The 22,714-nt window shown below is 55.1% G+C and overlaps 8 protein-coding genes across 8 annotated transcripts; 3 read left to right on the top strand and 5 right to left on the bottom strand.

Moving 5' to 3' along the window:
• Nucleotides 1-1,262: 1,262 nt before the first annotated feature.
• On the bottom strand, nt 1,263-2,341 carry N656DRAFT_73708 (uncharacterized protein). Its single transcript, XM_064812741.1, has one exon. It carries the CDS (start codon nt 2,239-2,241, stop codon nt 1,294-1,296), a length of 948 nt encoding a protein of 315 aa, XP_064670316.1. The 5' UTR covers nt 2,242-2,341; the 3' UTR covers nt 1,263-1,293.
• A 1,309-nt stretch (nt 2,342-3,650) lies between these two features.
• On the top strand, nt 3,651-4,321 carry N656DRAFT_778969 (uncharacterized protein). The gene is made up of 2 exons (XM_064815108.1): nt 3,651-3,777; nt 3,844-4,321. Exon 2 carries the CDS (start codon nt 3,929-3,931, stop codon nt 4,172-4,174), a length of 246 nt encoding a protein of 81 aa, XP_064670315.1. The 5' UTR covers nt 3,651-3,777; nt 3,844-3,928; the 3' UTR covers nt 4,175-4,321.
• On the bottom strand, nt 4,229-5,313 carry N656DRAFT_709221 (NAD(P)-binding protein; the record flags this gene model as incomplete). The annotated part of the gene is made up of 2 exons (XM_064811573.1): nt 4,229-4,812; nt 4,893-5,313. The coding sequence occupies 2 exons, from the start codon at nt 5,311-5,313 to the stop codon at nt 4,229-4,231; spliced, it is 1,005 nt and encodes a 334-aa protein (XP_064670314.1).
• A 1,970-nt stretch (nt 5,314-7,283) lies between these two features.
• N656DRAFT_708896 (uncharacterized protein) lies at nt 7,284-8,764 on the top strand (the record flags this gene model as incomplete). Its single annotated transcript, XM_064811548.1, has 4 exons — nt 7,284-7,454; nt 7,565-7,669; nt 7,725-8,110; nt 8,224-8,764. The coding sequence occupies 4 exons, from the start codon at nt 7,284-7,286 to the stop codon at nt 8,762-8,764; spliced, it is 1,203 nt and encodes a 400-aa protein (XP_064670313.1).
• Nucleotides 8,765-9,445: 681 nt separating this feature from the next.
• Nucleotides 9,446-11,944, bottom strand: N656DRAFT_778966 (GMC oxidoreductase). The gene has a single exon (XM_064815107.1). The coding sequence runs from the start codon at nt 11,546-11,548 to the stop codon at nt 9,566-9,568; it is 1,983 nt and encodes a 660-aa protein (XP_064670312.1). The 5' UTR covers nt 11,549-11,944; the 3' UTR covers nt 9,446-9,565.
• A 476-nt stretch (nt 11,945-12,420) lies between these two features.
• Nucleotides 12,421-13,466, bottom strand: N656DRAFT_844945 (uncharacterized protein; the record flags this gene model as incomplete). Its single annotated transcript, XM_064819173.1, has 2 exons — nt 12,791-13,466; nt 12,421-12,474 (listed from the first exon to the last, which is right to left on the bottom strand). The coding sequence occupies exons 1-2, from the start codon at nt 13,352-13,354 to the stop codon at nt 12,421-12,423; spliced, it is 618 nt and encodes a 205-aa protein (XP_064670311.1). The 5' UTR covers nt 13,355-13,466.
• Nucleotides 13,467-14,199: 733 nt separating this feature from the next.
• On the top strand, nt 14,200-15,574 carry N656DRAFT_789390 (kinase-like protein; the record flags this gene model as incomplete). The annotated part of the gene is made up of 3 exons (XM_064816784.1): nt 14,200-14,465; nt 14,531-14,899; nt 14,944-15,574. The coding sequence occupies 3 exons, from the start codon at nt 14,200-14,202 to the stop codon at nt 15,572-15,574; spliced, it is 1,266 nt and encodes a 421-aa protein (XP_064670310.1).
• Nucleotides 15,575-19,045: 3,471 nt separating this feature from the next.
• N656DRAFT_73384 (uncharacterized protein) lies at nt 19,046-22,281 on the bottom strand. The gene is made up of 4 exons (XM_064812687.1): nt 22,198-22,281; nt 21,776-21,936; nt 21,419-21,511; nt 19,046-21,291 (listed from the first exon to the last, which is right to left on the bottom strand). The coding sequence occupies exons 2-4, from the start codon at nt 21,809-21,811 to the stop codon at nt 19,192-19,194; spliced, it is 2,229 nt and encodes a 742-aa protein (XP_064670309.1). The 5' UTR covers nt 21,812-21,936; nt 22,198-22,281; the 3' UTR covers nt 19,046-19,191.
• Nucleotides 22,282-22,714: the final 433 nt, after the last annotated feature.

Raw genomic sequence — 22,714 nt, 5'->3', positions numbered from 1 at the left:
AGTAAGCCAGCTACATCTTCAGCCATCCCACAACTACACATCCCCAGAATCATAGGCATCACCACTTCAATTAACAGGGCTAATTAACAGGGCTAACTAACAGGGCCAATTAACAGGTTCAACAGATCGCCAGTAACAGAGGCAATCAAGCAAACTACAAAGTAGGTAAGCCAGCCACATCTCCAGCCAACCCACAACCAGAACCACAGGCATCACCACTTCAATTAACAGGGCTAACTAACAGGGCCGATTAACAAAGCCAAGCCAAGCGTTCTTCAATCCCAAGTTTACAACCCCAGTCCCCGGACCGGAACCACACCCACAGCACCGGAACCACACCCACAGCACCGGAACCACACCCACAGCACCGGAACCACACCCACGGCACCGGAATCACACCCACAGCACCGGAACCACACCCACAGCACCAGGACCACATCCATCTACAACACCACAACCACAACACCACAACCACAGCACCACAACCACAGCACCACAACCATCACCACACATCAACTAACAGAGTCAGCCAGGAGAGTCGGGTAGGTACATAGATACGTAGATGCCACTAGCGATATAAGCTTATTCACCAGCCAATTGAAGCCCTATAGCTAGCGTAATAGACCAATCAGAACCTGCTTCCCTGAACCTTAATTCGTTAACGGTTATCTCTGTGACGACGGTTATCTCAGGAGAAGCTGAATTTATTTTTACAACGGTTGCGTATATACAACAGTTAACTGGGCTGGGTCCTGCCAGTAAGGTGCCTTTCACTGGGAGGGAGAAACACCGTCACCGCCTATACATGTATATATATAGGTAATCACAACCTCCAATCTTAGCTTACGTGGCCCCATCGTCTTCTTCCCACAACGAGACCAACAACTGAACTACTGCACCCTATATATATGTCAAGTCTTAGCAGCCTATCTCTCTTCGTCTCTTTCTTATATTGTCTTCTCCTCCCCTCCGACAGACCTTATTACTTGACGCGAGAATTCATAAGGTTCTCCCATATACTATGGAGTCAGACGCATGGCCAATATACCAGCTTGAAAGCACAAAGATGTCTTAGCAATGGACTGTCGACCTCATACATGCATCTATCGGACCGCTTCCAAGTTCCAGGTTACACATTGCACATTATCGCCCCAAAATCTGCAAGTTCTCATGAGCATTACTTCCGACTTAATTCTCTGCATCACTTCAGGTTGTGTCAACACAGCGCCTGATTCCCTTGACACGGGAGACTCGGAAGATGCTAGCACCTACCGGTGACTACTACTAGTAGTACTACGCGTACTCACCCCGACCTCGCCAGCCTGAGCCAATGCCCCAACAGTGGGACGCTCCTCCCCAGGAGGGCTGCTCAGCATTTATCTCCCTTCGGATATTAGCCACGATCCTCTCGCGTATCAGCTTCCCCACCCCAACCATATGTGCGGCCTCCTCCATCAGGTCGATCCCCATATCGCGAAACTTGCGCATGATCACCTCGTGGAACTCGTCCTCGCACATCACGGCCAGCCGATGCGCACGCTCCAGCCGGCACTGGTTGCACAGGTGCGGCTGGATGCCGCCCTCAAGGAGCGTCAGCGGGCAAGCCCGCGCGAGGCGATTCAGTGGCAGACTGTCTAGTTCAAGACCGGCTTGAACATCCTCGACATACGGTGCCGGATCGGCGGGACCATTCACAACCCCTTCCGGCGGGGCATTGGGCTGCGGGCTATCAATGGCAACATGAAACGGCGATGAACGCGGCGCGCGATAGCTCGGGATGACGTGGTTGCATCCCCTAAAATGGAGCCCGTGCCGGCAGACGGGGCACGACAGCTGCTTACCTTGACCTTGACCTTCCTGCCTCCTGAGGAGCGTGTGCCACCATGCCTTCAGGCACTCTGCGCCAACCATGTGGCCGCAGATCAGTACCTGAGCCGCTTCGCAGTTGTGCTCGCTGCTTGTGCTTGAGCAGGAGGGTGCCAGCCCCTGGATGTCAAGCTCGTTCTCGAGGCATATTGGGCACCTTGCGAGAGGGAGTGGTGACCGTGACTCCGTGCGGGTTTGAGATCCATGGCGGAGGTAGTAGTTGCGGATGTCTTTCCATACGCTCACTTCCGGACGGGCCGGTTCTGCCTGTGGAGAGGGTCCCGGGACAGGTGATGAGACCCGTGACGAGGACGGCGATGACGGGGGTGTTACTACGGCTTCAAGCCCGCAATGGGCTGTGCCGTTCACATCCATCTTTTTCTTGCCCTCCTACTCTACCAGCTTACCTACACGTATGAGCTGGGCAGTTCAGCCTCTCTCCTGCTGGCGCTTGATGCAACCTAGTAGCTTGACGTCGTGGCTTGCCCAGGGCCTCAGATATGTAGCTGCACGCCGTAGAGCGGAAAGGGATAAGTGGTTAGTGGGGGAATGTACCGGGAGGCGGATGTGTATCGCGGGGGTTGGGACCCTAACGATCACTCTAGCGCCAACGGGAAGTCGAATGAACTTGGGCGTGTTGTAATAGACCGTATAGCGTTAGAATCTCTTTGGGGTACGAAGTACGCTTGTTAACAGTTTGCTGGGGATTGGGTGGGTAATCCAGCCTTCCTTAAAGCTGCATTTCCAGCCTTCATGTTTTATAGGCCCAACCCATTTCCAGGAGGTTGGATATGTGGCTAGATACCGCACAATGCCTTTCTGGCAGCGTTAACAGCTTGGCCTTTCCGCTTTCTTTTGCCGGCCTGACCGCAGGTTCCGGACTGAACAGGCTCCCGAGTCTTGCAGCGCCATGGCGGATCGGCTCGCATTAGTTGACAGTAGCTATAGATTAGTAGGGATGGTAGGGAAGAAAGAATGCCGTCAAGTCCTGTCATCGAGACACAGCATAAATGGTTCGCTGTGGGTAGTGGTTGCACCACAAGCAGGTAGTGCATATGTCAGGCGTTTCGGTTCAAGTTAAGTTGCCCGCGGCATGGCAGGGCGAGGGCTGTTCTGGAAAGAGCAAAGACAGGGCGAGCATCGTGTATCTGAGTGGCTGCGGCCCAACCCGCTCGGAGAAAAAAGCATCTGACCAACCACCGATCTCGAGGCGGAGAGGCGGGATCGGTTCTGACGGACGTCCGACGATACGGCGCTGGCTGGTCCAGCTTTTGCGCCCTCGAACGCTCCCCGCAGTCTGCTATGCCTGATCAGGGCAAGTCCTCCAGCCACCAAGCCAGGGGTTGCGTCATGCTCTGGCCAACGTGGCAGCGTAGTCTGCTTTGCTCCAATGCCAATCGATATCCAAGCGTGAAACAGGTGGTTAAAGGGCCATTGCATGACGTGGATTTGACCGTCTTGAAGCCTGAGCGTTCAGCTTGACCGCCTACAAAAAGGAAGCCGTCATGCTCCGGCTGTCAGGTCCGAGAACAAACGACATTCCCTCCCGTCTGCGAGTCCCTCTGTCGACCCAACTCTTTGAGTGAACCAACTGATTCGGCCAGTACTGCGACCAATCAGTTACGGACTCATACAACACCTCGGCCCGCACTCCCAGAAAGCACACCGCTCCTGCAGGCCTTCCTCTGTCATACGCCAAACAGATCAAAATGCTTGCCAAGCTTCCCCTGTTCACCCTTCTCCTCGCTACCGCTGTCACCGCGGCCCCGGCGCTCATCTCCCGACAAGATTCGGGACAACCGCCATGCGAGTCTGTTCCAGAGGAGTTTTGGCAATGCGTCTCGGACTGCCTCTACGTGTATTGTCCGGCCGGAGATGATGCATGTGTCGATGCATGCGATGCCGATTGCAGTGAGTTCGTCCTTCAGGCTCGGTCATACTTGAAAGGTTGCTGACAATTCATCTCCCCGTCGTTAGAAGAGACATATGTGCCGAATTGTGAGCCAGGCACGCATTGATGGCAACACGACGGTGGTCGGAATGCCGACATGAGTCAACGATAATGAGACTAAGCGTCTGGAGTTGGGATTTCAGGGTCGGAACGACTGGCTTGCAGTATCATATAGGGGCGGATCAACTCGTATTCCTGAACTGCTTGATCACTGGTGATCAGGGAGCAGGACTAATGTTAGCCGACGGTATTTTGTTTGTACATGGTCTTGGTGCTGGGCAATTGATGTCCAGCGTACAAAATGAAGTTGGTATAGAAAGCAAAAGGGCACTCACAGCTTACAATGCTGTGCTGTGAGGAGGGCGAAGCAGCGCTTAGATAGGTGCCATGCAAAAGCCAAGAAGTTTCTCCTCACTTTCCAATGTGAATGACCAGCTTCCCGGCATTTTTCCCCGTCTTCAACTTTTCAAAGGCCTTGGGCAAGTCTTCCATCTCGAACGTTTCCTCAATCACCACCCTGACCCTTTTCTCAGCAATCCACTGGCCTAGCTGTTTCAAGTCCTCTGAACCGTGTTTGATGTTGTAGATTTCATACTTGCGCTTGCCGCCGCCGAGGAACGAGGGGACGAGCATCCTCGTCATGACCGACTTCGCGGCATTCAGTGAGACCGGGGCGCCGACCTGCACAAACTTGCCATGCGGTAACAGATAGTCGTCGGCAGCCTTGTACAGACCCTCTGGGGATCCCACATTGTCGACGACCAAGGAGAAAACCTGGCCCTTGGCCTTGAGGGCCTGGCACACGTCAGTTGAGGTATAGTCGATGATCTCGTCGGCCCCAAGCGAGCGACACAGATCGGCCTTGGCGGGAGAGCATGTCACCGTCACATGACAACCCCGAGCTTTGGCGATTTGGATGCCGAAGGTGCCGGTGCCACCCGATCCGCCGTTGATGAAGACCTTGTCCCCCGACTTGACGTTGGGTACTATCGCGTCTGCGCATTCACTGTCAGTTTCAAAATGTTTGCTCTTCGCTTTCATTTGGCTCAGGGCGACACAAACCGAAGAAACGTACGATATTCAGTCATGCCTGCCACGCCCACCGCCGCCGCCTCGTCGACCGACACCCCGTCGGGAAGGTGAGCGCATGCGCGGGTCGGCGCGACGATGTACTCGGCGCAAGTCCCATGCTGCTGTGCGTCGATGCGGCCAAAGACCAGGTCGCCGATGGCAAAGTCGTCAACGGTACGGGTAGTCTGCACAACACGGCCGCAAAAGTCCATGCCCGGCGTCGCAGGGGTGCGGATCACGAGGCGCGTAACGGCGCCCAGCTCGGGCACCTTGTAGTCGGCCGGGTTGATGGACGCCGAGAGGACCTGGATCAGGAGCTCGGCATCGCCGAGCCGTGGGGATAGTGCGGGCAAGGGGCCCGACTCGTTGAGCACCAGATTCTTCTCGAGGCCGCCTGTAGCCGTCGAGTATTGCCAGGCTCGCATTGTTTTGGGCACCATTGTCGCCATTTTTTTTCTTCTTTAAACTCGTATTGTTTGTTTGCCTTTGTCTGAACTTGGATCAGACAAAGCTCACAGAGCGGTGCTTGTTTGCGTGGATATTCATATTCAGCTGAGAAGGGTGACGCAAGCCGGAACGACGGGTGGCTAGACGATTCATCAAGTCTGGCAGCTGTCAATTCTCTAGCGCCTGCTAGAGCACATCATGAGCTCATCGTCAGGGGTGCATTTTTAACCCCATTAGGGTTAGGGGTGTGGTGCACACGAACACAACCCGAGAACAATCCATTGAGGTCCGTCAACCTCAGTTGAAGCTCTAGGAAAGTCAAAAACATGGAAATAAAATAAAAGACGTCCGCGGACAGAGTTACCCGAGAGTAGTCGTTGAAGGAAGGCCCATGCAGGACAACAAGTGCTGAGGCAGCGACTGCCCGGTTCCCTCGCTTCCTTCCCGGGCACCCAACAGTAACAGATCCCATGCTGCTGTACCCGGCCTCGGGCCGGCAAACGTGAAATTGCTTGACCAAAAGAATTGCACGGACACTCCAGGTGCCGAACAAACGTGCACTGCCAACGCTAGTGTGGATTGTGGAGAGTATGGAGACACTTGCTCCTGAGATATCCACTTTGCCATGTGCCTGGCCAAAATGCCATCCAAGCTTGCATCTGAGCAATTCCCCTTTACGGAGTACAAGAACGACTTGGCTTCTTGGCCTGCAAATGCCGCCGAGAGGCAATTCCCGGATTCAATGCTGCTTCCCCTTGATTCGATATGGTGATGGACACAGTTTCTCACAAAATCGATTTCCAGAATCAGATCTTTTCCCGTGTTTCCATAGACCTAACGTTACGTACCTTTCCGGGCCAACGCCTTGCAATTTTCACCGTCGCTACCGGTCAACTCTACCGTCGGACAAATTGCGCCTGGCCCACCGGAACACTACGGAGTAGTAAGTACGGCTGGCGACGTTGAAAGGAAACTGCAGATGTCAGCTCGCATGCATGCAAATCGGCGGCGCGGGGCGAGGTAAGCAACTGAGTTAAATTCCCGAAGTCAGTACCTACACTTACAGGCCATCGCGCCTACTAATCTTTCGCTTTTCTATGCCATTTGTGGCCAGACCAGTGAGTTCAGTGAACTTTCTGTTTGTTCATTACGTACATAGTTGCGCTGAAGAGACTAACAAATTCTGGCCCCGATATCTCCACATCATACCTAGGATGCCCATCGACTTGAAACATAACGTTGTGGTCCTCCCGGCGGTTGCCGTTCTTGACCGCCCCCAAGAACAACATATGCAAGTAATGTACCGTGCCGCCTTGGTGCTCTTTCAACGGTCCTTCAGGTCCTTCCTCTGTTAGTACACTTTTCGGACCAAATCTAGAGCTAACTCTTGCGAGTAGAAGCATGTCCCTACAAGAAAGAGCCAATCACCACCTACATACGTACCCAGGCTCCGATGCCCCGTCCTATCGTCATGCTCCATATGCCCAGAATTTAGTGTAACCTTGGTGTTGGGTCTCGGTGGGCCCGGGCCAAGAACCGACTCGGGAGTTGAGCCCTGCTTGCGTTAGCACCAGTGGGCTTCTTGTTCGGGTAAATCAGAGGCACAGGGTCTGGCGCAGGTTCCGGCACAGGGTGGCACAGGGTAGCAATAACCGTGGAAACGGCAGAACCCCCCCTATTCGAGAACACTGAACTTATTTCTAACGGCACGCTGCCTTTTCTTCAAAATGCTCCATGCATTTCCCTTGTCGACGGCACGCCCCCAAAATCTTCACACGACTCCAGGCTGCTCCTCAAGCCGCGCCTCGAGGCCCTATGACACTCCACCGAGCCTTGATTCGGAGCCGTGCCTGTAGGCAATCCGGTTGAAGGGGTGCCTCTCTCCGTCCACTCCGAAGAGCGACCTTTCCAAGTACATACCTAGTGTTTCCCCGATCATTTCGACAACATGTCGTCTTCTGATGACGGACATGCGCGCGAAAATCGCGGGCCCCAACTCCTTGGCGTCAACAGCGCAGCCATCGTAATCGCCACCATCACGATGGCGCTTCGGTGTTATGTACGCATCCACCTTGTCAAGGGGTTCGGCCTCGATGATTGGTTGATGATGACAGCTCTGGTATGTCCGGCCGTTCACGTTGTGGAGACTAGGTACCTAGGGATGCGCATATCGAGATGGGCTTGTGAACAGAGAAGCGGGTGATCAAGTTACTAAAGCTTTGCCACTAGGTGACTTTTATACTCTACATTACCTTCTCCCAGACAGGCGTCACGTACGGGACGGGCCAGCATGTGTGGGATCTCTCCCCTGAAAATAATGCAACGGCGAAGAAGGTACGTCTGAGAGCGGCCAAGTCTGCTGAAAGGAAAGCATCTGACAGAGGAACAGTGGTGGTACGGCTGCTACCTGACCTATGCTCTCACGGCTATATTCGCCAAGTCGTCGATTGCCTTATTCCTGCTTCGCGTGGCTGTCAACCGAGTGCACAGGTGGATCATCTACGCCGTGTGGCTCACGACCATTGTCAGCTGCATCATCTTCTTCTTTGCTTGCGCCTTCCAGTGCTCGCCCGCCAGCTACTTCTGGGACAAGTACACACAGGATGGCACATGCCTCAACGACACGCTCGTCCTCGCCTTGGCCTACCTTTTTAGCGCCATCAACGTCATCACCGACTTCACCTTTGCCCTGCTCCCCGCCTGGATTGTGTCGCATCTCCATATGAAGCTCAAGACCAAGTTTGCCCTGATCGGCCTGATGGGTGTTGGCTGCATGTAAGCATGTCTTGCTTGTTCATGGTTCTGCTTCATCCCTTTCTCAGCCGCAGGGCTCTCAAGTCAACATTAGCTGAGTATACAGGAACTAACAAGTTTCATGACAAAAACAGCGCCAGCGCAGCGGTTGTAGTCCGCCTGCCCTTTCTGCCCAAAATTCACGACGAGGACTTTCTGTACGAGACGGTCGACGTAGCGATTTGGTCGACAATCGAGCTGTGCCTGGGCATCACGGCAGCGAGCGCCGCCACGCTGCAGCCGCTCGCGAAGCAGGTGGGATACAAGTTCGGGCTGACGAGCAAGCCCGGGTTGGCGGGCAGCTCCCGGCTCACCGACAACTTCCAGATGGGCAACTCTATCTCGGTGAGGAGAGAGATCACGCACAAGACCGAGGTGGTGTACCCGCCCGTCCGGGAGCAGCACGAGGATGAACACGGCCTGAAACTGGAGCCGGGCACGTCTGGCTACTCGGCCATGTGTTACAACACCAGCCGCGAGGAGCTGACATGGCAGCAAAGTACTCCCGGGTCGAATCATGATGGGCACACGACGTCCAAGGAGTCGGATGGGGAGACGATCAATTTCTTACCCGTGCAAGGGGGGTATCCGGGAGCGGTTGGGGGGAGGTTCATGGACGGCTCAGAAAAAAGATAGGCTGGGAGACTTGTACCAACAACATAGAGCTCTTTAATCGCAATTTGCCTCAACCAGCTGTTCCTCAAATAAACCCCTCATCAGATAACTGGTTCCTCAAGGACTTGAACAAGTATATGACGCTTTACATCCATCTATCTAGAGGGAGCATATCGGCCAGGCGGACGACTGGACTGCATCTCACGTTTCTCAACTCACCAAAAATGTGCTACTGAGACACTGTTCGAAGCGGACCACATCATTCTAGTAACATGACCTCGCACTCCGGTGTCCCAGCTGCCGAAACCCCCATTACACGGGCAAGAGGCGACGACAAGGCCACGCCGTTGGCAACACGGGCACACGAGTCTACGCTCGCCACCTATCTTGTAGTGTATTATACACCATGTTATTAAATCCAGGCCTAGATCTCAGGCAATGGTGTACCTCTGATAAGCTTCAGGAGTCAGGACTGAAAACAAAACGAGACCAAGAATTTTCTTTACCAGCCTTGACGCTGATCATCATTACACTGCTTCGTACATCCAACAGCGTAGTATCCGTTTCGGGCCGTTAGACACAGCGTTCTGTCATCCATCTATATCCCTGCTATCCAACTAGGGGGGACCGAGGCGGGAATTGGCCAGGGATTTGGTAATGTCACCATCCACATTAACATGTCAGAGGCATCGTTCATGTTGTGTCACAACAATGTATTACTACTATTAATTCCAATGTACGGAGTATACGAAGTACACCCACGTCCTGATCAACAATTCACAATGTACAAAGTAAGAATCCAAACAAGAGCAAATCCCTCCCCTAAACCTCACTCAAAATATCCTCAGCCGCCTTCTCAGCAACCATGTATGTCGACACAGCCGTAAACGTGCCCGGGATGCGCGGATAGACCGACGCATCCACCACCCTCAACCCCTTCACCTTCCTCACCCGAAACTTGCTATCCAACACCGCCATTGGATCCCCATCCACCCCAATCGGGCAGCTCGAGCTAGCATGATGCCCCCAGCTGCCATCCCTCACATACTGCTTGACCTTCTCCTCCGTGTCCACTCTATCCCCAGGCAACTCCTCAGTCGTCTCAACCGGCTGCCGTCTCAGCGCGCGCCGCGCCAACTCAACCGCCTCATACATAGCTTGCAGGTCCTGGTCTGAGTCCTGGGCCTCAAAATAATTATACACCACCTCAGGCGGATCCAACGGATCCCCCGACCGCAACCTCACCGTCCCCGCCCTGTTGCGCGGATGCGCCTTCAACACGGCCCACGTCCACCAATCATGCTCTCCCGTTGCGTCGCGCGCATAGCCGGGGTAGTACCCGGCGAACCGCGCCGGACCGCCAAACACAAACGAGTCAAACCCTTCCCCCTTCTCTCTCGCAACGGTAGACTTGTGCAACATGGCCACCGACAATCCCGAGGTGACATACGTCCCCCGATCGCCCAACAAACCCGGGTTCTGCCATTTGTCAAGACACGGGTCGGAGGTGGTGTTGAACTGGAAGGTGCACCCGCGGAACACGGCCCAGTCGAGCGGGGCTTTGGCGGTGACCGAGGTTTCGTAGTGGTCTTGCAGGTTGGAACCGACGCCGGGGAGGTCGGCGATGAGCGGGATGTTGAAGTGTGCTAGTTCGGAGGCAGGGCCGACGCCGGAGAGTTTGAGGATCTGGGGGGTGTTGTACGCCCCGCCGGAGATGATTACCTCGCGCGAGGCGGTGGCTGAGCCCGGCGTGCCCCTGGACTTGGACGAGCCGGGGAGCGGACCCGACTTCCCGGACTGGTACAGTTTGTGCTCGGGGCTGAGCGGGCTGGCGCGGTAGAGGTGGGCGCCGTCGAGGAATTCCACCCCAGTAGCACGCGGCGGGGAAACGGTCTGATCGAACACGACGCGCGTGACGTGGCAGTTCAGACGCACATCAAGCGGGTACTTTTTGCTCCCGTCCGGGTTGCGGGCGTCGCGGACGGAGAGGATGAACTCGCGCGCGCCGGTGCGGGCGCCGTGGTTGGTGCTGATGGGGATCTGGTAGTAGTTGGGGCTGTGGTCGCGAAGCGAGGTGGCGGCGTTGAGGTCGCCGGCCAGCAGCGTGCCGACATTCAGGATCTGGTTGGTGATGTCCCCGAGGGCCAGGGCGCCGCCGGTGATCAAGGCCAGGAGCTGCGGGTCCTGGAGCGGGAGGGTGAGAGGGGTTAGCTCCGTGGTGAGCCAACCGTCATGGCCGTGGCCGATTGGTAAGCCCGGGAGGTACTGCTTCTTCTCGAGGCGGGTGAAATATTTGCGCATGTTAGACGGGGACCATGAGCTGTCGCCGGTCAGGTTTGCGAGATACTCAAAGTCGGATTGGTGTGGGTAAACGGCGATCAGGGCGTTGTGCGCGGTGCAGCCGCCAAGGGTGCCGGTTCGGGGATACAGCACGCCCATCATGCGGGAGCCTGGCGGGGGGTTGAGGCCCGTGTAGATGCTCCCGTCGGGGGTTTGGTAACTCGTCTTCCAGTCGCGCGCCTGTCGCTCGTCGTCGGCATAGTGGCGAACGAAGAAGTTCCATGCGAGCTTCTCGTCTTCGGATACCTTGGCATTATAAGCGGGCACCGTGTAGTTGACGTTGGAGCCCTGGTCGTCGCCGGCTTCAATCAGGAGTGTTTTATGGCCGGCCAGGGCCAGGCGAGCGGCAAGTGGCCCACCACCGGCGCCGGAGCCAACAACGATATACTCATAGCCCGTTAACTCAACCGCAAAAACCGTGGTGCAGAGGGCAGCAAGGCCCAGAAGCCGCTCGAGAAACAACATGACTGTGAATGGGGCCGGGCCGCACACTGTCGAATTCCGGTTCGATCAGAGAAAACTGCACGGTTGATTGGCAGTTATGTACCAATTGCAATGTCGTGATTGAATCGAGGCATGTTCCCTGCTTGGGCCGCAGGCGATCCAGAAATCCGGTAAGCTAACGCGCAGTCTGAAGGACGCCGAAATTGCGGCCGCTGCGCTCCATGACCCCCCTCCCTGATCAACAAGAACAATATTGGCAATGTCCCACCGGCCAAGACCACCAAAGGCGTCGTGAAACCATCGTTGGATTGTTTTAGTTGGCTCATGGATGCCAGTGCAACCTCATTTCCTTGTCAGGTGTTGATTTGGTGAATCCTATCCACAGAGGGGGGAACGGGTTGGAGTCTTGGAGATTGCGGCCAAGTCCTGCCAATTTTCCCAAGAAAGGGTAAGATCGTCCGCCTGGGCGGGGACGCGGGGTAACTACCACACCTTATGTAAGTTACGGAGTACAGGCACACGTACGGAGTATTGCGGGCAATCCCGGGATATCGGGCATATGGCCCGGGAGTGGGTCCCCGGACCAAAACACTCGGCTCGGATAACATAGAGTGGGGTATCGGCACGGAGGAGGCCGGAGAGCTGCCGCCGTCCCCACTTCCCGGATTCCGGTGGGCCGGATATTACTTATACTCCGCAGGCGTTGCAAGCAGCTGCTCCCCTCCATTGTGATTGTTCGCCATTTTCCTCAAGCAGTTTACTTTGCTGAAGACTCCCTGTATTACCCCGGGGCCTCTCGCTCGATCGATTTATGCTGGCTACCTGGCCCACATATACTTACCGAACTACAACTCGTAACAGTACAGGCAGCCACCATAGGCTTGGAGATATATCTAGCTCTCCGCTCTCATAAGGGTATTCCACGAGAGGTCACGCCAATCCACATCCTAGCTCTGGTTAGCAAGGAAGATATATATTAGATCCAGAAGACACCATCGTCTCACCGCTAACTCCGGTCAGCCATCCTTCCATCTAACACCGATTTTCCTATACAGGAGACTCGGGCTTGGATACTCTTTGTATAACCCGCCTCCCAAGGTTTGTAAACAGCAAAAGACATCCAATCGCCGCAACCGGAACGGCAACCACCCAATACACCCAAAAGCGACTCGAGCCTGCAGAGAAGTCCCCTCCCATCGAGAAGATGGCTGCCACAAAAGACAATGGGATAAAGATGGTCCCAAGAGCCGTCAGATACCCTACCTGCCTCGCCTGTTTATTCGCAGCGCTGGTTTCCCGTACCGATATCGATTGCATGTACGCTTGGAGCATGATATCGAGCCGGATCTTGAGGCTCCTCATAACCTCTGTGAGACTCTGCCATGCGTCTGCCTCCCACGCCTCAACCGTCCTCATGCTTTCCGAGCCAATACCCAACGCGTCCATATTCGGCCGGAGTTCCCAGTCAGTCGATTCCAGTGCTGACTTGGCGCGAACAAGACGGCCAAAGTCTCGCGGGTGCCAGGGGCGTTGCCACGACTTTTCAAAGACCTCGGCTGCTCGAGCGTCGGCGGGGATGTCGCCAATGCTGAGCATGAGTTGTTCTTTGATGAGTTGGGTTTCTACGATACGAATCCTCGCAGTCCATGCCGATAGGACCAACCTCCGGCAGTAGTCCATGCAAGAATTCGGATCCGATGTCCTAGTGCGCTGACTGGAGGGGTAGACGGTAAGAAGAATGTCGAATGTCGAGCTGGCGCTCTGCGGCGGTTTCTCAGACGGGACTATCGGCGGATACCATGACCCACTGTGATTGAGAGCTGCCATGGCTGAGCCAGTTGCCTGAATTGAGTCGATGCGCTGGACCTGGCGAGGAGTTGGCGAGGTTCGCCACCGTACAAAGTCCCCGAGAGCTGGATCGACTAGGAGAACGCCTATTAGGGGGGAAATATAAATAATTGCTAGGCTAGCCTGAGCAGAGAGGTCTATCGTGAAGAGGCTCACAGCTAGGTAGAGTCGTAAAGATTAAGGTAGTGTTTACATACCATCCCAATTATCGCCATCTGATGAGCTCCAAAAGGATACCTGCTCGGAGCTATGTATTGGGCCGTCTATATCCTCAAACACTGTTACGCGCGAGAGACTAGTAATACGTTGGAGGGATAAGTCCATGTAATAGAACGGATAGTCGCCGTCTCCCGGATGCGCCGCAACCGTTGCTTGGTTGCTTGATGGATCTTTGGAAACCTACTAAGGTAAGTATGAAACGATTCTTGCTGTCGTAGCCTCGCGGAGTTCGATTGAACAGGTTCCCCGAGAAAGCTGCCGAAACCCAGTGAGCTGCAAAAAAAGTCAGGCGGGACCCGCAGCTTTGCCCCGATGACCTTGATGTAGTTTCTGGGCAGACCTTCAAGAACGATGATGCGCCGTCGAGGCCCATTCGAACCTGGCGATTCGGCTGTAGTGCAAGTACTACCTTAGGTAGGCAGGCAGGACGCCGCTGATCGGATGGCGATTCTCGTACTACAGTTACCTATTTATGTGGCAGTCGCTACTCTTGCTGGGCATTGGGAATTCACTTTTCAACTCACATCACTCAATCTGTCAGCTGCGCAGATCAACCAGACCCTCGTCCTGTTCTTTTTTACCTCACTTGCATTGCCCGACTCATCATGGAAACAACCGACACAGACACCTCGAAAACCACCCCACAAAACACCGCGTCACCTAGAGACGTGGCTTGTTTAAGCCCAGCTGCTCTGCCCACCACACGCGCAACTGACGCCACTGATGTCGAGGAAGGTCGAGCTGCCTACGGGCCGGGCGGATTCCACCCGGTATACGTTGGCGATGTATTCTCCGAGAAATACCAGGTGCTGAGCAAAATTGGCTACGGCGTCCATTCCACCATGTGGCTCGTGAAAGACCTGTCCAAACCGTGAGCAAGCTTTGCTCCCGGGCTTCCATGCGTCCTTGGCTGACGGGCTGACTGTCTACCTACAGGGAAGACGATCCACAGAGATTCCGAGCCTTGAAAGTGCTCAGCGCCATGTGCTACGGCACCGACAAGCCGATTTTCGAGCGGGAGATCTTGCGACACCTGGGGGATGGGAACCGCGGACTGGCGGGGCGCAGGTACATCTGCCATCTCGTCGACGACTTTGAGCACCAGGGCCCAAACGGAACACATGTCTGCCTTGTATTCGAGATCATGGGCGAGACTCTGCGGAGCTTCGGTGCCTGGCTCAAAGACGACATGATCCCGTACTCCATCATGCGCCGCTTCGCCATCCAGCTAATCCTAGCACTCGACTACGCCCACGAGGAGAAGGTGATCCATACAGACATTCAACCCGCCAACATATTTGTCAGGTTTCGGGATACATCCCTTATCGAATCGGATTACCTCGCCAAAGCTCCGCTTCCGAGCTTCCGAAGCAAGACCGATCCGAGGAGCAGTACACCCCAATACCCTCTTATCCCCTGCGCGCGTATTACTTTTCCGGGGACGACTGGAAGAACTTCCACGAGTTCGACATCGCCCTCGGTGACTGGGGCGTAGCCAGCTGGGCCGACAAGCACTTGTGCGAAGTAATCCAGCCCGTCGCGCTCCGCGCACCCGAGGTTCTTATCCGAGCGCCGTGGGATGCAAAGACAGACTGGTGGAACTTGGGCGCCGTCATATACGAAGTGTACCGCTGCTTCCGCATGTTCGACGGCAGGTGCCCCCCGGACGGGCACTACGAGCTGAAACAGCACCTCGCGGAGATTGTGGACATCTTTGGACCGTTTCCTAAGGCACTGTTGGAAAAGGGCGACCCGGTGCTTGTGAAGGAGATGTTTGATGACGAGGGCAAGGTCAGAGAGCCGATCCCGGTGCCTTTGGATCGGCCGGCGCTGTCGTCAGAAGACTGCATGCCGGGCCTAAGCGAGGAGCATCGGAACCGGTTTGATATCTTCCTAAGGCTCATGATGAGCCTCAACCCGGATGAACGGCCGACGCCGGAAGAGTTGCTGAGACATCCGTGGTTGGACGCCTTGAAATAGTCCAGCATGTCGCGGGCAAAGGAAATTAGGGTTAGGTCACGTCATGTGCGATGCATTCCTCCTATGCCGAGCTGGGTTTCATGATGGAATCCAGTGGATCTCTCCTAGACTCTAGCTAGAGATTGGCAATGTGAAGTCCCAGGGGCATTGATGCTAGTGTCTCCTTCTCACCCGGGCCCGCTTCTACCTAGTAGTAGTAGAGACCTTCCAATCCCGCAAATGCTCAAAGCCGAAGGCGGTTAAGCAACGTGGCCAATGCCGCCGAAGCACTATCAAGGTCCTCGACAGCTCTCTGCAAGTCGTCCTTCGGTTCCGTGGTTAGGTCACCCTTGCTCTTCTGTCCCCCAGACTGGACGTCACGATGCTCCTTTTCAACGGCCTTTCCGCCCTTGTTCTGCCCTTGGGGACTATTGGAGGGGTAGGAATAGGCCTTTGAGTCTGCGCAAGATGGATCACGACAGTCCACCTTGGTGGTGAAGCACCACTCGAAGGGACCATTGACGTTCTTCGTGCTGGAGCTGTTACACCTGGAGCAGCTCGCCTGTTAGCAAAACTGTCTTCATAACTAGATAGGGTAATTATGAGAAGTAGCAATGCTATGTGTGTACATTGTTGCTATAAATCTGAGGTTCAAGCGTGGTTGGTTGGAATAGCGCCTCTGTTTCTTGTTGCGATCTGGTGTCAAAACTGAGGTAGTTAGGCACATGTAAGTACTGGTTGAGCAAGAGGAAGGCAGGTTATCTCTTTTTGTGGCCAGCAAGCTGGCTTGGGCGGTTCTTTGGACAAAGCTACACCACAGATAACTCGGTATTCTCATTGCCTGAATCACCTGTGAGACCAGTCCCGTTTTATTAAGTTCCTGTTGAGACATGTTTTTCATTTTAGCGTAAACCAGACAACCAACGGGACAGTGAGCGTCATACAAAGCAATTCATTTCCAGCCCTGCTGCCTACTTCCATCAAGTTGCTTAGTGGCCACGCGGCGAATAAAGAAGTAGCATCCAGGAAGCTTGAGGTGAACCCTCTGACTCACGTTTTCCCTCTGAGAACTGAGATCGGCTGTCAACTAGGTAGGAATAGGGCCACCGACGGCGAGTTAGCACCTCACCTTCATGTTTTGAACGGGATGAAAAGAGTACATCAAGTCTCGGTCAAAGTAAGGCAACGTTCAAATCTGGGACAGAGAGGGGCCCTCTTAAGGTGATGAATTAGTCGAGCAAGAGGCCGCGACTTCTGCAAGCTCATGGGCATCTACGGATCAGGTCCACGGTCCTGAGAGTGGAATGCTGTCTTTCTTTAAACCCGTTAAAGTAAATGCTGTTCAAGCCAGCCAGTGTATACGCTAGTCCAGGCATCCATGTCCTTGTCGTTCGACACAAGCCCAAGTACTAGGATGTAGCGCCCAAAAGAACTTTCTATGGGCATCGGAATGGACGAGATTGATGGTTGAGGCCTGTATGAGCAAGCTCAAGGTTGCAATATTCAATAGTTCAAACAAGAAGTGATCCTAACCGCTCTTCGCTTACGACACGCCACATTAAGTAAGGCCAACCTTGTACTGTACAAACAACATTGGTGTTTCAGCATAGAGACATTTAATTCATTTATTGACTCCTGCTGATGGCAGGTTAGACGGATGGCCAACATCCCCACCGAGAACAGCCTATAAGTTTACAGACTGAGATGTCCAAGGAGAAAACGGGGGAAGAGGCAAAGATAAACATTATAAATATTGAATAAAGTAGAAGCGTGCTAGTAATAAGGGTATACGCCGTGATAAATCTTCCCGTGCTAACACACCAGTATGTTCCCAAAGGTATCTGAGGTCCAAAAATGGAATATGAGCCACCAACTCCAAGTAGAAGAGAAAGGTTGACAAGCAAAACCAGCAGTCCAACTCCATCAGCAAACCGTGAATGTCCCAAAATGCAAGTTCCAGGCATCCTGCCATGGAACAGCTTCAAAACCAGCGTAATACGCTCAGCAAACATCAACACCAGCATGCCGTTGTGTTAGCAGATGTGTTCAGTCTAGGTAGCCTTCCCCCCCCCCCCCCCCTTGCACGGAATAGCATAAGAATAGCATAAAATCAAACGAGACTCCAAACAGGCCAAACCAAGAGGATGGACTGATGACGAAAAGAGAAGAGGTGGATGGTTTGTCAAAGGAATCGCCCGTTGTTATCAACTGGGGGTCGAATTGCGCCACTCTCGCGATCATACGGGCAGCTGCCGTCGTCATCTGGCACTGCGAGCTGTCCCGAGCGGGATCTACCGCTAAAGTAGTACTAGTAGGAGTACTAGTCTAGGTCAAAAGGTGAAGCGCAAGCTTGTGCGGGTTGTGCCTTGTATCGGTTTGGATGGCTCGTAGTCGGCTGCCGCTTGACCAAGGCAGTCATCCGCCGAACAACTCTCGAGGCCGCTATGCTGGACTCGGACATGGTGTTGACGCCATCAAGGACAGATCATAGGTCCAAGACGACCGCAAGCGAGTGCAAATGCCAAGGCCGGCAGTTGGATGGCTCAAGCTTCACGCGGAGGGAAGGTGGGATTGGAGGTGAGGGCTCCCTGGTCACGGTTTGCTGTACACGATGGGTCGAAAAGGCGCGGGTTGCACAGCGAGAGGGGTGCGATGCCGGCCTTGTCAGTATCAACGGGTCTCAGAATCGAGTTTGAGGTCATGACCAGGGAGGCCAGGGTTGCGACCGTTGGGGAGAGCGCACGGCCAAGAGCGGCAGTGGGACGTCTGACGCAGATTCCATGCAGCATGCATTATCCGACTCGACGATTCCCATATGGACACCACCGACATGCAGCAGGATCTCCAATGTGCAGTGAATCTGTTTCTCGTTCCCGCCGCCGCCCGTGTCTCGGTAAGTCGGTATCAGTGGGCGGTTCTAGGGTACGGGTATGATAGTGGGGTGCCTCCTTCCGGTGTGCTCCGGTCCTCTCGTTGGGCACAATGCCGTGGTGTGAGATGGCCGCCGTTCTGGCCAAATGAATGCATCCACGCCCTGGAGTACGCTCAAGAAAATGCGAGGGGACGTTCCGGTGCGACGTATTTGTGGCATGAGCGTCTGATGGATATCCAAGATTGCGCCCCATGAGCCGCTCATCTCGACATGGGAGATAAATGGGCGTACAGGGATCTGCTGGATAATGCCGGTCGGAGACTTTGAGATGGCGGGCGTTGGGAGCCCTCGGGATGTGCCTCGTGGGCGGAAAGAGGGGGCAGGTCCGACCCTGATTGGTCGTCCCAAAAACCAGCTGATCACTCCCTCCAACCGTCCTACTCCATCAACGACCACCCAAGAAGCCCGTGTCATTGCCTACTTCGCAGCGCGTGGCTGGCTTGCTTGAGTATTCCCAAATGCGGGCTAGAAATGGTTGGCGTAATATTCGGCTGGTCCGCGCGGCTCTCTTGCTCCGAACTGCCCACCTTCATGATCGCTCGCGGCGCCCATGACGGGCTCACGCGTCGGCCGCGTCTCATGCACACCCCCTGGGCCGCCGGCACTGCTTATCACTAGCGTGCGCAAGTATGGTAGGTAACATTCCGCGATGACTTGCCCCCATGAGCTTGGGCGATGCTACCCTAGCCTGGGATTGGTCACCTGCTCAAGCACGCTGGCTTCCGTCCCCGTATGCTGCACCTCCGTATCCTTGGCTGTGAGCGCTGCCGGCCTGCGTGGAATAGCTATCCGCGGGATAGGTTTCCCAGCTCCGCGTTTGGCTCTGCGAAACGGGGATGGCCTGGTGACTGTAGGATCCGTGCCCGTGGTGTTGGCTGTGGTGAGACGGCCCGGACAAGCCGTATGGCGATGTAAGGCTGTGTATTGTGCTCCTCGGTTCGTAGATTACTGGCAGGTTCAAAGTAGGGATGCGAACGGCCGTAGTAGCGACAGGGGAATTGTTCTTCAACGCTGGGGACATCCCTTTTCGCGCTGCCCTGTAAGTAGACAATGACGATGATCTCGTCACTCGCCCCCGTGGGCTTGTTAGAGGATCCGCATAGTGATGGCCTGCGCTCACGTAACTCGCGGCCGCTAATGTATCTGTCACGACAGCCGAAGGCGTGGAGACTGGGGTCGGCGGCAGCGCGGCATACCCGCCAGTGAGGCCTGCGGTGGTGACAACTTGAGGTGAGCTGGTCGGAGTCACGACGCTTGCTGTCGAGGCGCTGTACTTGGAGATGATCTTGAAAAGGGCCGGAGCCAAGTCCTTCCACTGAAAAACTTTGACATCCTTCTCGATATTGCGCGGCTTTGGGTTCCCAAACCCCATGATAACCTTGAAGAACTCCTCGCTCTCGGCCTTGGCTTTGCTGACGGTGGTTGGCTGAAACCCCTCTAGGTTTCTGCGGATGCGGTTCTTTTCCTCGACGCCGAAGCGGTTCGGGGCTGCAAGAAGTTGTTCAAGCAGGTGAATGGTGTCCACCGACGTGACGTAGCATGCATGCTTCTCCTCCCACCATATACAGCTGATGCAGATGCTATGCGGTGGCCGTTCTGCCGGGCTTACAGCTTTGAATGTCACTGTCAGCACGCTGCCGTGTTGCTGTTTCCTGAACAAAACAAGCCTGCGCTTGCTTTCCCACTCCTCCTGTGTCCAGCCCTCTGCCATGGAGGTAAGATTGCCCATGAGCTTTAGCGTGACCTTCTCTTGGTAGACCCCATAACCTGGAAACCCGTTGCTTGCGGGCTGAGTCAGTGTGCTTGTTCTGACGAGCTGTGGCATTACGGCATTCAAATGTTGAAGCGGCGTCGAGCTCGATCGGGCGACGGAAGCGTGTGTCGTGTGGGAGAGGGCGGTGGACGAAGCCCGAATGGGCTCGATTGGATCTCCAAACATCCATGGGGCGCCTTGAGGGGACCGGAGCATTGGGGGTGGGCGCGGGTAACGGTCCCAGTGGTCCGCGAAAGACGGCCCGCGGTATCCAGGCATTATATTGCCGGCTCCTTGGCCGTAGGCTCCGGTGGCGGCAACGGTGTAATCGTGGTGGACGGGAGCCTGTGCATGCATCTGCGCGGCGCCGACTGCCGAGACGCTCGGAGGGAAATTATAAGCATTTGTAGTTGAACTTTCTGGGAGCGCATGGTCAACAACCGGGCTGACTGGTTTTGTCCGCGCCTGCAAGTCTTGGTGTGGTGGGCTGCCGAGTGGGACAGCTGATCCGGTCTTGGGTGACCCCGGACCCGGCTGCCTGCTGTCACCAGGGGCTCCATCTTCCACATCACCTCTCCCAGTGACGGACCGGACATCGCAATACGTGAACACGCCGACGCTGACTCGTGCCACTTCCTCGCCGCCCGCGCTTTTCACAAGAAGTGTCAGAGGCACGTTGCCGAGAGACGGACGATCATCTGGGAAATGCGGCGCTTCAGCAGTGATGGTGTAAGTGCCGCCACCTTCGCCGTGCTGCAAGTCTCTAGCAACCTGTCCTGTGCATTTCCGTGAGCCAAACAAGATGGAAACAAAGGGAGCTGCCGTCGTCATTGCGTGGCCAAGTAAATCGTAGTGGCTGATCACTTTCAACGACACCCTGGTCCCGGGCGAACCCGTAGTTGGCTGGCATGATAGGACGTCGATGTTGTCGCCCGGCGCTCCCTGCGTCTCCAGGTAATGGCTCGACGTGGCATTGTTGGCGGCAAAAGCAATCTGGTTGAGGTGCGAGGCAGAACATTCCGTCTCCTGGGTCGGAAAGGGCTGGGCAGAATACTGTGAGTAGGTGGTATCCGCATACCCTGGTTTGCCCATGCGGCCGCGGTCAGTCGGGTCGCCCGCTGTGGCCTACACAGCCACTCTGGGGCCTACGGCGCAAATGCCACTGGAGTAGCTGACGTACCGTGCAGTTGGGGAGGTTGCGTCTTGTATGCAGACATGGGCAGGAGACCAGGAGGGCAGGGCCCAAGGTCCCCTCCGTTTCGAGCGGCTTCTTCTAGCCGGATTGTCAGTGTCTCCGGTGAACCTAATTCGTCGTCGACAATGATGGTCCGCTGCGGGTAATAATCGGGCTGGTTCTGGACGTCAGCCAGAGATTTTCCAACATCCATTTTCGGAGTCAAGTTTCAACAAAATGCCTTGAGGTGCTGGCGATCGCTGGATCCAGCTAGCGTGTTGCCGAACTTGAAGGTCGGGCCTCCCGGAGCTGGTCCAAAGCCCAGACGGCCCTCGTTCAGAGATTGTTGCTTACCTCAAACACCTTGTAGATCGGCTGACGGATCTTTGTCGCAGACATTCAAGCTGGTGTTTTCTGAGTCTGGAGGTGAGAATCCCGTCGGTGAGTGTAGGAGGAGTGGCCCTGTACAGATGGGCGGTTTAAGGGTCACTGGATTGTCTGTTGATGCCGTTGCGAACCCGACCCTGATTTGCGCCTGTTAGCAAAACACAGCCAAAGTTCCTGGTTGCCGTTCTTCAGGGGTCAACCCAACGGCTGGGCACATAGAAGGCCCGTTTTGGACATACCGTCGCCCTGAGAGCGCAGCTACGTCTGGAGTACAGCGACGTGTAGAAGCTGAGATCTAGAATGGCGGAAGGTTTGGTTGTCGCTGAAAGAGAGCTTATGACGGCACACTTGATCCTTCGACACACGTCGCCACCAAAGAGTCACAATGTCAGCCCGACCTTTAAACAAGCAGTGAGAGCAGATTGAACCCTCTCTCAAGCTGCTTATGGACGCCGATATCCAGCCTTCCGAGCTGGGTCCTGCACAAAGAAATCCAGGAAAGCCGAGCTGGTCAAAATGTCGGTCAGCATGGCTTGGATCAGTCGGGAGGGCGGTTGGGTGGCCCAAGAACTTCCACCAGCGAAGCTCAAGGGTTTCTGGGCGGCACCACCAGTCATCATAAGGTGGAAAGCCCGGGGTCATGGTCGTCAGCGGGCAAGAATGGTTCTTACCCAATTGCTGATTGGCACAAAAGGCGTGATAGTCAAGTCGCAACGGTGGTTCTCGGGAAGCTGGAACCGGAACTGTGGAGACAAGGTTTGATTGTATGCAGCTATCCCGAACCTGTTCGCATGGTCAAAGGTCAGGACTCCGGTAATCAGAACAGCTGAAAGCATGCATCCGTGAACGGTTCGTCCGGTATGGGGGTCTGACGGCGAAGGGTAAAGGGAAGGGAGTGAAGAGGACGAAGACTGA

Source organism: Canariomyces notabilis, assembly GCF_033297395.1.
Source record: "Canariomyces notabilis strain CBS 508.74 unplaced genomic scaffold N656scaffold_10, whole genome shotgun sequence".
In the NCBI taxonomy this organism is placed as follows: Eukaryota; Fungi; Ascomycota; class Sordariomycetes; order Sordariales; family Chaetomiaceae; genus Canariomyces; species Canariomyces notabilis.
Note: the sequence above shows the minus strand (reverse complement) of the source record. Positions and strands in the feature narration are given on the sequence as shown.

What these genes read in the sequence shown, in the direction of transcription:
- N656DRAFT_73708 (XM_064812741.1), bottom strand. Translation starts at nt 2,241, where the DNA reads ATGGATGTGAACGGCACAGCCCATTGCGGGCTTGAAGCCGTAGTAACA.
- N656DRAFT_778969 (XM_064815108.1), top strand. Translation starts at nt 3,929, where the DNA reads ATGAGACTAAGCGTCTGGAGTTGGGATTTCAGGGTCGGAACGACTGGC.
- N656DRAFT_778966 (XM_064815107.1), bottom strand. Translation starts at nt 11,548, where the DNA reads ATGTTGTTTCTCGAGCGGCTTCTGGGCCTTGCTGCCCTCTGCACCACG.
- N656DRAFT_73384 (XM_064812687.1), bottom strand. Translation starts at nt 21,811, where the DNA reads ATGTCTGCGACAAAGATCCGTCAGCCGATCTACAAG. An exon ending in TCCGTCAGCCGATCTACAAG is followed by an intron (nt 21,512 to 21,775) that starts GTGTTTGAGGTA and finishes CAATCCGGCTAG; the next exon opens with AAGAAGCCGCTCGAAACGGA. An exon ending in GCAACCTCCCCAACTGCACG is followed by an intron (nt 21,292 to 21,418) that starts GTACGTCAGCTA and finishes ACCTACTCACAG; the next exon opens with TATTCTGCCCAGCCCTTTCC.